This window comes from Callorhinus ursinus, unplaced genomic scaffold, assembly GCF_003265705.2.
Source record: "Callorhinus ursinus isolate GAN/ISIS: 27379988/994484 unplaced genomic scaffold, GSC_fseal_2.0 scaffold5, whole genome shotgun sequence".
Lineage (NCBI taxonomy): Eukaryota > Metazoa > Chordata > Mammalia > Carnivora > Otariidae > Callorhinus > Callorhinus ursinus.
The window spans coordinates 18445245-18458908 of NW_027397067.1; the positions used below are offsets into that span (position 1 = coordinate 18445245).

A 13664-nucleotide genomic window follows, 5' to 3' on the forward strand; every position below is an offset into this window, starting at 1 on the left:
TTTACTTACCGTGAATTTGCAGAGGAGAAAAAAAATGTAATTATGGAGTTATCAGAAATGAGAAAACAGCTTCGTAGTGAAGAACGGCGTCTACAAGGGCGGTTGTTACACATGGACAGTGATGATGAAATTCATATAAGGCAAGTTTCAACTTGCGTTTTTTGTTTGTTCTTGTGTTTTGTTGTTCTTGTGTTCAGGAAAAGGAATTATACATTAATCAGAACCGATCCAGTAATTCTACAGTTTTGGACCAGGATTAATCAGTCTTTGTTGTAAAATCACATTTATTAGAATAGATAAGTAGCATGCTTGAGAAAAGTTTTTAAGAGATTGTTGGTGAAATTGTAATACTGAAATAGCCTTTTCCCCCAAAAGAAATATAGCAAAATAATTATATCCTAGTGGAGGGACGCAGTGCAACTAATCCAAAATAGTATATGATTTATTAAGTCTCTTTGTGTTTAAAGTATGTGGTAGGTTTTCTTTTTCTAAACTTCATTCTTTTCTTTTTTGGCAAAGTAGCTTTTTCTTTAACCAGTATGCTTTTACTTTATTTTTTTCATTTAAATTCAATTAATTAACATATAATGTATTACTAGTTTCAGAAGTAGAGGTCAGTGATTCATCAGTCTTAAATAATACCCAGTGCTCATTACATCATGTGCCCTGCTTACTGGCCATCACCCAGTTACCCTATCCCTCCACCTCCTGCCCCTCCAGCAATGCTCAGTTTGTTTCCTATGATTTAGAGTCTCTTATGATTTCTCTTCCTCTCTGATTTTGTTTCATTTTTTCCTCTCTTCCTCTATGGTCTTCTGTTTTGTTTCTTAAATTCCACATATGACAGATCTTATGATAATTGTCTTTCTCTGATTATTTTGCTTAGCATATTACCCTCCACTTCCATCCATGTCATTGCAAATGACAAGATTTCATTTTTTTTTGATGGTTGAGTAGTATTTCGTTGTGTGTATATATAGCATCTTCTTTATCCATTCATCTCTCACTGGACATCGGGGCTCTTTGCATAGTTTGACTCTTGTGGACATTGCTGCTATGAACATTGAGGTGCAGGTGCCCTTTGGATCACTAAATTTGTTCTTTGGGGTAAATCCCTAGTAGTGCAGTTGCTGGCTCACAGGGTAGCTCTATTTTTAACTTCTTGAGGAACCTCCATACTGTTTTCCAGAGCTGGCTGCACCAGCTTGCATTCCCACCAACAGTGTACCCCTTTCTCCGCATCCTTACCAATATCAGTCACTTCCTGACTTGTTAATTTTAGCCATTCTGACTAGTGTGATGTGGTACCTCATTGTGGTTTTGATTTGTATTTTCCTGATGCTGAGTGATGTGGAGCATTTTTTCATGTTTCTGTTGGCCATTTGGATGTCTTCTTTGGATAAATGTCTGTTCATGTCTTCTGTCCATTTCTTGATGGGATTATTTGTTCTTTGGGTATTGAGTTTAATAAGTTCTTTATCGATTTGGGATGTTAGCCCATTATCTGATATATCATTTGCAAATATCTTCTTCCATTCTGTTGGTTGTCTTTTGGTTTTGTCAACTATTTCCTTTGCTGTGCAAAAGCTTTTTATCTTGATGAAGTCCCAATAGTTAATTTTTGCCTTTCTCTCCCTTGCCTTTGGAGATGTGTCTAGCAAGATGTTGCCGCAGCCGAGGTCACAGAAGTTGCTGCCTGTGTTCTTTAGGATTTTGATGGGTTCCTGTCTCACATTTAGGTCTCTCATCCATTTTGAATCTATTCTTTTGTGTATCGTGTAAGGAAATGGTCCAGTTTCAGTCTTCTGCATGTGGCTGTCCAATTTCCCCAACACCATTTGTTGAAGAAAATGTCTTTTTTCCATTGGATATTCTTTCCTGCTTCGTCCAAGATTAGGTGACCATAGAGTTGAGGGTCCATTTCTGGGTTCTCTATTCTGTTCCATTGATCTAGTGTCTGTGTTTGTGCCAGTACCATACTGTCTTGATGATGACAGCTTTGTAATAGAGCTTGAGGTCCAGGATTGTGATGCCACCAGCTTTGGTTTTCTTTTCCAACATTCCTTTGGCTATTTGGGGTCTTTTCTGGTTCCATACAAATTTTAGGATTATTTGTTCCAGCTCTGTGAAAAAAAGTTGATGGTATTTTGGTAGGAATTGCATTGAAAGTATAGATTGCTCGAGGTAGCATAACCATTTTAACAACATTTGTTCTTCCAACCTATGAGCATGGAACGTTTTTCCATTTCTTTGTGTCTGCCTCTGTTTCTTTCATGAGTGTTCTATAGTTTTTTGAGTACAGATCGTTTGCCTCTTGGGTTAGTTTTATTCCTAGGTATCTTAGGGGTTTTGGTGCAGTTGTAAATGGGATCAACTCCTTAATTTCTCTGTCTTCTGTCTCATTGTTAGTGTATAGGAATGGAACTGATTTCTGTGCATTCGTTTTATATCCTGCCACTTTGCTGAAGTCCTGTATGTGTTCTAGCAATTTTGGGGTGGAGTCTTTTGGGTTTTCCACATAGAGTATCATACCGCCTGCAAAGAGTGGAGAGTTTGACTACTTCTTTGCCGATTCGGATGCCTTTTATTTCTTTTTGTTGTCTGATTGCTGAGGCTAGGACTTCTAGTACTATGTTGAACAACAGTGGTGAGAGTGGGCATCCCTGCCGTGTTCCCAACCTTAGGGGAAAAGCTCTCAGTTTTTCCCCATTGAGAACGACATTTGCTGTGGGCTTTTTGTATATGGCTTTTATGATATTGAGGTATGTTCCCTCTATCCCTACCCTGTGAAGAGTTTTAATCAAGGAAAGATGCTGTACTTTGTCAGATGCTTTTTCTGCATTCATTGGGAGGTTTATATGGTTCTTGTCCTTTCTTTTAATAAAGTAGTGTGTCACAATGATTGATGTGCAGTTGTAACCACACTAGGAGATAGGAAAATACTACCTCAGGAGTAAATCCCACTTGGTTGTGGTGAATAATCCTTTTAATGTATCATTGGATCCTATTGGCTAGGATCTTTTTAATGTACCTTTGGATCCTACTGGCTAGTATCTTGGTGAGAATTTTGGCATCCATGTTCATCAGAGATATTGGTCTGTAATTCTCCTTTTTGGTGGGGACTTTGGTTTTGGGATCAAGGTAATGCTGGCCTCATAAAATGAGTTTGGAAGTTTTCCTTCCATTTCTATTTTTTGAAACAGCCTCAGAAGAATAGGTATTAATTCTTCTTTAAATGTTTAGTAGAATTCCCCTGTGAAGTCATCCGGCCCTGGGCTCTTGTTTGTTGGGAGATTTTGATTACTTCTTCAATTTTCTTGCTGGTTATGGGTCTGTTCAGGTTTTCTGTTTCTTCCTGGTTCAGTTTTTGTAGTTTATACATCTCTAGGAATGCATCCTTTTCTCCCAGATTGCATAACTTGTTGATATATAGTTGCTCATAATATGTTTTTATAATTGTTTTATAATTTTATGTTTGTATACCTGCTTTCATGTTGGTCATGATCTGTCCTCTTTCATTGATAATTTTATTTATTTGGGTCCTTTTTTTTTTTTAAGACTTTATTTATTTATTTGAGAGATAGAGAGCACAAATAGGCAGAGAGGCAGGCAGAGGGAGAGGGAGAAGCAGGCTCCCCGCTGAGCAGGGAGCCCGATGCAGGACTCGATCCCAGGACCCTGGGATCATGACCTGAGCTGAAGGCAGACACTTCACCGGCTAAGCCTCCCAGGTGCCCCCCTTTTTTCTTTTTGATAAATCTGGCCAGGTGTTTATCGATCTTATTCTTTTTTAAAGAACCAGCTCCTAGTTTCGTTGATCTGTCCTACTGTTCTTTTGTTTTCTATTTCATTGATTTCTGCTCAGATCTTCATTAATTCTCTTCTCCTGCTGGGTTCAGTCTTTATTTGCTGTTCTTTCTCCAGCTCCTTAGGTGTAAGTTTAGGTTGTGTATTTGAGACCTTTCCTGTTTCTTGAGAAAGACTTGTGTTGCTGTATGATTCCCTCTTAGGACTGCCTTGGCTGCATCCCAACGATTTTGACCAGTTGTGTTTTCATTTTCATTGGTTTCCATGAATTCTTAAAATTCTTTAATTTCCTGGTTGATCCATTCATTCTTTAGTAGGATGCTCTCTAGCCTCCATGTATTTGAGTTCTTTCCGACTTTCCTCTTGTGATTGAGTTCTAGTTTCAAAGCATTGTGGTCCAAAAACATGCAGGGAATGATCCCAATCTTTTGGTACTGGTGGAGACCTGATTTGAGACCCAGTATGTGATCTATTCTGGAGAATGTTCCATGTGGACTCCAGAAGAATGTGTATTCTCTTATTTTAGGATGGAATGCTCTGAATATATCTGTGAAGTCCATGTGGTTCAGTGTGTCATTCAAAGCCCTTGTTTCCTTGTTTATCTTCTTAGATGATCTGTCCATTTCAGTGCCTGAGGTGTTAAAGTCCCCTACTATTGTACTATTATCGATGTGTTTCTTTAATTTTGTTATTAATTGGCTTATATATTTGGCTGCTCCCATGTTAGGGGTATAAATATTTACAGTTGTTAGATCTTCTTGTTGGATAGACCCTTTAAGTATGTTATGGTGTCCTTCCTCATCTCTTATTGCAGTCTTGGTTTAAAATGTAATTTGTGTGATATAAGGATTGCTACTCTAGCTCTCTTTTGATGTCCATTAGCATGATAAATGGTTTTCCACCCCCTCGCTTTCAATCTGGAGGTGTCTTTGGGTCTAAAATGGTCTCTTGCAGACAGTATATGGATGGATCTTGCTTTTTTATCTAGTCTGATAGCCTGTGTCTTTTGATCGGGGCATTTAGCCCATTTACATTCAGGGTAACTATTGAAAGATATGAATTTAGTGCTATTGTATTACCTGTAAAGTCACTGTTTCTGTATTTATTGTCTCTGTTCCTTTCTGGCCTATGTTACTTTTGGGTTCACTCTTCACTTAAAGGATCCCTTTTAATATTTCTTCCAGAGTTCTTTTAGTGATCACAAATTCTTTTAGTTTCTGTTTGTCCTGGAAGCTTTTTATCTCTCCTTCAATTTTGAATGACAGCCTTGCTGGATAAAGTATTTTTGGCTGCATAGTTTTTTCATTTAGCACCCTGAATATATTATGGCAGTCTTTTCTGGCCTGCTAGGTCCCTGTGGATAGGTCCCCTGCGAGTCTAATGTTTCTGTCCTTGTAGGTTACGGACCTCTTGTACCAAGCTGCTTTCAGGAATTTCTCCTTGTCTCTGAGATTAGCAAGTTTCAGTATTATATGTCGAGGTGTTGACCTGTTTTTAACTGATTTTGAGGGATGTTCTCTGTGCGTTCTGGACTTGAATGCCTGTTTCCTTTCCCAGATTAGGGATGTTCTCTGTTATAATTTGCTCTAGTATACCTTCTGCCTTTCTCCCTTTCCTCTTCTGGAATCCCAATTATTCTAATATTGTTTTGGTTTATGGTATCACTTATCTCTCAAATTCTTCCCTCGATATTCAGTTGTTGTTTATCTCTCTTGTTTTTAAGATTTTATTTATTTATTTGACATAGAGAGAGACAGCGAGAGAGGGGACATGACCATGGGGGAGTGGTAGAGGGAGAAGCAGGCTTCCCGCTGAGCAGAGAGCCCGATGCAGGGCTTGATCCCCGGACCCTGGGATCATGACCTGAGCTGAAGGCAGAGGCTTAACGACTGAGCCCCCCAGGCGCCCCTGTTTAATCTCTTTTTTTCTCAGCTTGTTTATTTTCCATTATTTTGTCTTTTTTTTTTTAAGATTTTATTTATTTATTCATGAGAGACAGAGACAAAGAGAGAGAGGCAGAGGGAGAAGCAGACTCCCAAGGAGTAGAGAGCCCCATGTGGGACTCGATCCCAGGACCCTGGGATCATGACCTGAGCTGAGGGCAGACGCTTAAGCATCTGAGCCACCCAGGCGCCCCATTATTTTGTCTTCTCTCTCACAATTCTCTCTGCTGCCTCATCTATCCTAGCAGTTAGAGCCTCCATTTTTTATTACATCTCATTAATAGCCTTTTTTATTTTGACTTGATTAGATTTTAGTTCTTTTATTTCTTCAGTATAAGCTTCTCTAATGTCTTCTGTGCTTTTTGCAAGCCCAGCTAGTATCTTTATAATCATTATTCTGAACTCTAGTTCCAACATTTTATTCATGTCCATACTGATTATGTCTCTGGCCATCATTATTGCATCTTGTTCTCTTTTTTGAGGTGAGTTTTTTTGTCTTGTCATTCTGTCTAGAGAAGAATAGATGAAGAAGAGAACAAAATACTAAAATGGAAACAATGACCCCAGAGAAATATACACTAAAATCAGAAGAGATGCAAAACCAGAAAAAATTTTAAAAAAAGTGTGAGAGAATATAATCAGACAGGTGAACAAAACAGAGCAATACACTGGATCCTGTGTACATTTTTGTTAGAAAACTAGATTCCAAAATTGTAAGGAAAGAAAAACTTCTATATGTACAAAAATAAAGGATAGAATGTAACTGTAAAAATGAAAATTAAAAGTCAAAAAAAAAAAAGGAATATAAACAGGTGAACAGAACAGAGCAATACACTATATCCTGAGTGTATTTTGGTCTGTTTGTTAGAAGAAACTGCATCCCAAAATTGTAAAGAAAGGAAAACTTTAATATATATACAAAAATAATATTAAATACAATGGAAGGCTAGAATGTAAGTGTAAATATGAAAATTAAAAAAGATTTTAAAAGAGTTGATTCAAAAATAAGAAAATGGTTGAAAAAGGAAAGAGCAAAAACATTAAAATTGAAGTACTAAAGAATCGTGGCAAAAAGACCATAATTTCTATATGTTTTCCCTTAGTGCTGGAGTTTTGCAGTTCTGTGTGATTAGTAAACATGGTCTTAGCTGGATATTCTTGGTGATCCTCTGGGGGAGGGGCCTGTTGTGCTGATTCTACAGTGTCTTTGCCCCAGGGGCAACTGCATTGCCCTTGCCAGGGGTCCATGCTAAGTAAGCTGCTCTGGTTTGTTCTATGTGGTTTTGTTCCCTGAAGGCTTTCTGCTCTGCTTTAGAGGATGAGAATTAAAATGGCGGCCTCCCAATCTTCAGCCCCAGAGCCAGAGCTCGGGGCCCACTCCTCAGTGTGCCCTCACGCAAAAGCAGTCAATCACATCTGTCTCCCTGGTCTCCATCTGCACGAAACCCTGATGGGAGTCTCCAAACCCTGCAGCCTCCTATGGCACATACTCACGCTGCTCCTCCCTGGGGGACGAAGTAGGGTCAATTCTGAATATATCATGGCAGTCCTTTATGGCCTGCCAGGTCTCTGTGGATAGAGCTCCTGCCAGTCTAGCATTTCTACCCTTGGGGTTTATGGACCTCTTGTCCCTAGCTGCTCTCAGGAGTGCAGTCTCCCAACTGTTTGGTGGTTCGTCATTTATGGCAACACTATGCTGAGAGCCCACACCTGGGCTTTCTGATTGCAGCCCACCTGTCCACCCCTAGGCACCCCAGGTCTTTCTGTGATCCTGAAGATCCAGAGACCAAACTGTCCCACCTAGGTTTTTGTCCCGTTTCACCACCTTAGCATGCCTCTCAGGCAGGGCTGTCCCTCACTGGAGCAGACTTCTAAAAGTTCTGATTTTGCGCTCGGCTGCTATATCAGTTTCGGGTGTTGGCTTAGGGAGGCTCCCCCCACCTCCCTGGCGGTTTATCTTCCCATATAGAGCTTCAGATTCACTTCTCTGCACATCCTGCCTTGCAGAAAGTAGTTGCTTTTCTGTTTGTAGAGTTGCAGCTATTCTTTCCTTAGATCTCTGGTTGAGTTCACAGGTGTTCAGAATGATTTGATAGCTACTAGTTGAATTCCTGGAACCAGACAAAACCAAAGTCTCCTATTTCTCTGCCATGTTGGACTATCTGTACCAATATTCTCTTAGATTCACATTCTTGAATTTTATGTAGATTATGTTGCCTTCATAAAACATTTATCCATACCTGTTCAATCTATTCACTGCAAAAATATGGGATATTTAATGAATATTTAACCTAATATAAAACATTTAAATTGAGCGTCTTAACTGCCCTTCCTTACTGCCAATAATATATTTATGGTGATGATGATGACCACCATAGTGGTGGTGACAGAGATGTTGAGATTGGGAGGAAGAAAGAAGTAGCACTTTTTAAAAAAACTATTAGAGAGTGAGCAAGAGAGAGAGAGCACGAGTGGGGTGGAGAGGCAGGGGGAGAGAGAGAAGCACACTCCCTGCTGAGCAGGGAGCCTGACACAGGGCTCGATTCCAGGACCCTGGGATCATGACCTGAGCCAAAGGTAGATGCTTAACCAACCAAGCCACCCAGGTGCCCTGAAGTAGCACTTTCTTGAAGGAAAACCAGAAATACTAGCCCTAATCATGAAATGTGTAATAGGATTAGACTCAATAAAAACTGAGTTTGGGGCGGGCACACCTTTCTTCCAGCTCTATCTTAGAATGGACTGTTTTGTCTCACCACAGAAATCAGTGAATGAAAATAATTGATTTCAGTCTGTATGTACACAAGGCAAATGGGTGCAGAAGTTGCTTTGTAAGCTAAGCTAAGTGGTAGGGAAGTCCATGCTGGGGAAAAAGATAATTGAAACAAGACTAGAAATAGAAAATTATGAAAACATTCTCTTTACTTTCCCATTTTTAGTCTTCTATAAAATCAGGCACAGAAATTTAGTCTTTGAGGGGGAAAACTATATAGGAATGGACAACTTCAGAGTTGGAATAATCATAGTTACATTTTAAAGGTATCTTTTACATTTTCCATCAACAATCTATTTTCTAAAATACTTATAACTTACAGACTATCAAACATTTCTGATTTTTGCCAAAAGGACTCAAATTTTTTTAAAGTAGTGTTCTTCAAACTGCAGAGCAGTTTTGTTCAAAATAAACTTTTATTTATTTTGGCATCATTTTAGATTAAAAGAAAAGTTGCAGACATAGTACAGAGTTTCCATATGCCTCTCACTCAGTTTTCCCCAGTTGTTAACATCTTGTGTTACTGGAGTTTGACTGTCACTAAAAAACTGTTGTTGGAACATTACTACTAAGTTCCAGACTTTTTAGCCTTCCCTAGTTTTTCCATTAATGTTCTCTTTCTGTTCCAGAATCTAATCACTGTAGGTACCACATTGCATTTAGTTGTCATGTCTCCTAGTCTCCTCTGGTCTGGGACAGTTTCTTAGTCTTTACTTGTTTTCATGACTGTGACAGTCTAGAGGGGTATTGGCCAGGTAGAATCCTATAGAATATCCCCTAGTCTGGGTTTGTCTGAAGTTTACTCATGATTAGACTGGTGTTAAGGGTTTTTGGAAAGAATTGCACAGGGTGGATGGCCTTCTCATCACATCATATAATGGGGGTATGTGGCATCTACATAGACATTCCTGGGGATGGAAACCTTCATCATTTGGTTAAAGTAGAATTTGCCAGGTTTCTCTGCTGTAGTTACTATTCTTAGGACATGACTCAACGAATTTGGCACAGTCACAAGAATGGGTAGGAGGTAGGATTAAGCTCCATAGCCTGTAGAGGGGCTTAGTTATCTATATATGTATATTTTTAGAATTCTTTTGTAAGGAAGATTTGTCCCTTCTTGGTGTGCTTGAGTAGTTCACTTGGTCGAGCATCAGACTTGATTTTGGCTCAGGTCGTGGTCTTGGGGTCATGTGATCGAGCCCCATGTTGGGCTCTGAGCTCAGTGGGGAGTCTGCTTCTCTCCCTTTCCTTCTGTCCCTCCCCCTGCTCATGCTCTCACATGCTCTCTCTTTTTCTCTCTCTAAAATAAATAAATCTTAAAAAACTGTCCCTTCTCTTCCCTTTATTTATTCAATCTTTATATCACTTTCGATTCATGTATATTTATTTTGTACTTTGGGGTATAATCCATTGTCCATTTTTTTTGAGCACTTCATTCCTTTTTGGTATTATGAGAGACACTTCAGGATGCTCTTGTATTTCCCATACCCCAGCCCTGAAATCCGCTATTTCTCCAGGAAGCCATGGTTCCTCTTGGAGGATGGTATTTAGAAACAAGCTCTGGATGCTGGATGTGCTTTCTGGGTGTCTTTGCGTCTGGGCCCTGTTTAGTGGACAGAGCTAGATAATATTATGTGTACTGAGAAACATATCTGTCATTGTTCCTGGCCTATCATTTTGTATTTCTGTTAAATTTATACTGATGTTTAAGACTCTAATCCAGTATGTGATAGGATTTTAATGTCGCAGCTTAATCTCCAAGCATGTTCTAGCTAAGTAAACACAGTGAGAAAATTTCAAAAATACGGAATGGCTAGATAATGAAATGTTAACCCAAGGCGGTAATTTTCAGTGAGTAGTTCTGTTTTATTTATCAACTACTTATAAGTAGTTGAGAGGTCAGTGTAGTTTTTCTTTATTTACTTTTATGATGTTATAAATGTCTTAACTATTGCAGCTTTACATACTCAAACATGCATGTTTAATTCAGTATAGTGGGTTATTGACATTAATTTTCTTTCATAAATTGAACACTGTACTCTCTTTTGGCAAACCAATATAAGAGAAACCAGGTAGCTTTTCAATTTTCTCTTCTGCAAGTGATAGCAATAATTTCTACCCCATGAGATTTTAGCGAAGCATAAATACATGCATGTATTTGAAAGTACCTTGTAAATTCTACATGCTAACTTAGAGAATATATGTTAGATTGCCATCATTTAACAAGAATTGGTTAAATACATTTACTCTGGTATAATTTTTAATATGTATCATAATCAGAGACATCTCAGAGTTGATTATTCCAATTTTATAAATTGTTTCACAAAAAGAATCTTATTCATTAATTAAGCTCACATTATTGAGCTCTTACTTTGTGTTAGGCACAAAACAAACATTAGCCAGCTCACATCCAAAGAAGATCTAATAATCTAATTCCTAACTTAGTAGCCTATTTAACTTTTAGTAGTAATGGAAACTAGGAAGGAGTCCAGTTCACTAGAGGTCTTTGTCAGCCTTGACGAGGTACTTTTGTGATTTGTTATCCTCACCTCGAAAGGAAGCTCCAGGAGAACAGTAGTATTGCCTTTTGGGATCCAAGCTTTCCCATCTAGGTGCTTAGGGAAGATTTAGTGAACAAAGAAATGAAGGCAAGAGTTGGGCCAAGTCTCTGGCAGCTATAGCTTAAAGCCTAATTTTCAGAAATAGAGGGGGACTGTCTAGTGCTGCGGGAAGCACAGGTAGGTCTTTTCAGGGCTAGAGACACTGTCCCCCATCCTTTCCTCTTCTTAGTCATCCCCCCAAAGCCCTAGCAGGAAACTTGCTTACTAAGCCCCCTATTATGTTAACTTCCTAGGTACCAGAGTATCAAATAAACTAATTAGGTATTGAGTTCCCCGAAAGCCGTTGTAAAATTAGTGTTGGAGACTGTGTATAGTACCCATTATATTGGGTGGTGTATTAATACCATATTTCTCTGTATAATTTTTATTTTAGGCTGAGGGGAAGATAACATTTATTGATTACTTAACATATGTCAAATACAATGCTGGGTACTTTACCGTGTATAACTTCACTTAATTAGAAGGAATAGACATCATCTGCATCATACAGATGATGAAATCAAGGTCAAACTGCCAATAAATAGCAGAGCTGGTCTTTGAGTCTTGGTTTTGCTGACTTCAAAGACTATGATCTTTCTACTATGTGAACATTTTTAAGGTAAAGCTAACTCATTTTACTCTTCTAATAAGGTACTTTGCATCAGAATATCTTGGAAGATTACACTGACCTTTACTATATTTTTTAATACAAGAGATTGAAATAACGTATTAAAGTTTTGTAGTATACTGTGATGTAAGATGCCAGATTTTTTTTTTTTAAAGATTTTATTATTTGACAAAGAGAGACACAGCAAGAGAGGGAACACAAGCAGGGGGAGTGGGAGAGGGAGAAGGAGGCTTCCCGCGGAGCAGGGAGCCCGATGCGGGGCTCGATTCTAGGACCCTGGGGTCATGACCTGAGCCGAAGGCAGACGCTTAATGACTGAGCCACCCAGGCACCCTGAGATGCCAGATTTCTTGTACAGGGAGTTAAATGTGAACTCCAATTCTCTTCCCATTAAAACACATTTACCAAAATTTGTCATCTCTCTGTAGGAAAAGAGAAAGGAATCCCATGGATATATTTGACATGGCTAGGCATCGACTGCAAGCTCCTGTGAGAAGACAGTCGCCTAAGGGCTTAGATGCTACTACTTTTCAGAATATTCATGACTTCAATGAGCTGAAAGATAGAGGTGAGTCGAATGCTGCTCTTTTATATACAGACTGTGTTCTCCCCGTATTCAAGTATTTATTTGTATCCTTTTTCTAAAGTAAAGTTTCATCTACGATACCTATTTTAAATAACGATGAATAAAACTTCTGTATACTTTAGTTCTTTATGTTACCAATCTGGTAGATGAGGCTTTGGTTTGTCTCTTTTCTTTTGGAGAGCATACAGCTGTTAAAGCCTCTCCGGAGTGGATTAGATCAGGTAGACTAATAAGAGTGGCACTTAATGGAAGTCATTAATGGAAGGGGGACAGGGCAAGCTGAGCTTGGGAAAGAGACTAAGAACGAACAGCCAGAGTGACTGGAAAATGTGGTATCCTGAAAGCTGAGGGAAGAGAGCGTGTCAAGGAGAAAGAATCGTGTAAGAGGAATATTGCAAAGTATCATTTGGATCAGAGGTCACTGGTGACCTCAATTAGATCTTTGGTGGAATTAGGGCATCAGAAGCCAACTAACATTGGAATGAGGATTGACTAGGAGGCAGAGTGTTGGAGTCAGTGACAACCCCTGGAGGAAGCTTGGCTGGGAAGGGGAGGAACGGAGGGTCCAGAGCTGGGGGAATGCGTTCTGATGCTAGTGTGGAGGGTGGCTTGTGACAGGGTAAGAGGTGTATGTAGGATATGAGAGAGAGGGAGGGAATGATGAGAGCAGGGTCCCTGAGTAGGCAGGAGCAAATAGAGGATATTTGAAGGAAGAGAGTTGAGAAGATTTGATGTAGCGCTTAGAAGGAGGAGAGAAAGCTTAGTAGGGAAATAGGATTACCAGGAGACACAGGGGCCTGGGAAACTGAAAATGTGTAGAGGAACCAAAATGTGTGTTATATGTGATTTTTCCTTTTGGACCATTTAATAGAGCAGGTGTCGGAGTCGAGGTGGCAAATTGTTGGATGTGTGATCATACGACCTATACCAGATGAACCAGAATTGAACCTTTCTTCTTTTTACTTTTAAAAATAGTATCTATTACAGAAAGTTTTGAAAACACAGAAAGATAGATAAGAGGGGAAAATCACCTTACTCAAATCACCTAAATATTTCTAGTCTTCTTTCTGAGCCTATTTTAAAACAAAAAAAGTATGGGGTGCCTGGGTGGCTCAGTTGTTAAGCGTCTGCCTTCGGCTCAGGTCATGGTCCCAGGGTCCTGGGATTGAGCCCTGCATCGGGCTCCTGGCTTAGCGGGAGGCCTGCTTCTCCCTCTCCCACTCTTGCTGTCTCTCTCTACCAAATAAATAAAATCTTGAAAAAAAAAAAAGTAAAACAAAAACAAGATATAACTTATTTAATTTTCTCTGTTTTTCATTTAGATTTA

The 13664-nt window shown here is 39.2% G+C and overlaps 1 protein-coding gene across 7 annotated transcripts in view; it reads left to right on the forward strand.

Annotated features, from left to right (window-relative positions):
* CSPP1 (centrosome and spindle pole associated protein 1) overlaps positions 1 to 13664 on the forward strand; it is a 189622-nt gene that overhangs the window by 144423 nt on the left and 31535 nt on the right. For all 7 annotated transcript variants that reach the window (XM_073892852.1, XM_073892853.1, XM_073892856.1 and 4 more), the window contains 2 exons: positions 23 to 140; positions 12180 to 12319. In XM_073892852.1, coding sequence (XP_073748953.1) covers positions 23 to 140; positions 12180 to 12319 — 258 coding nt within the window. The remainder of the gene's footprint in view (positions 1 to 22; positions 141 to 12179; positions 12320 to 13664) is intronic.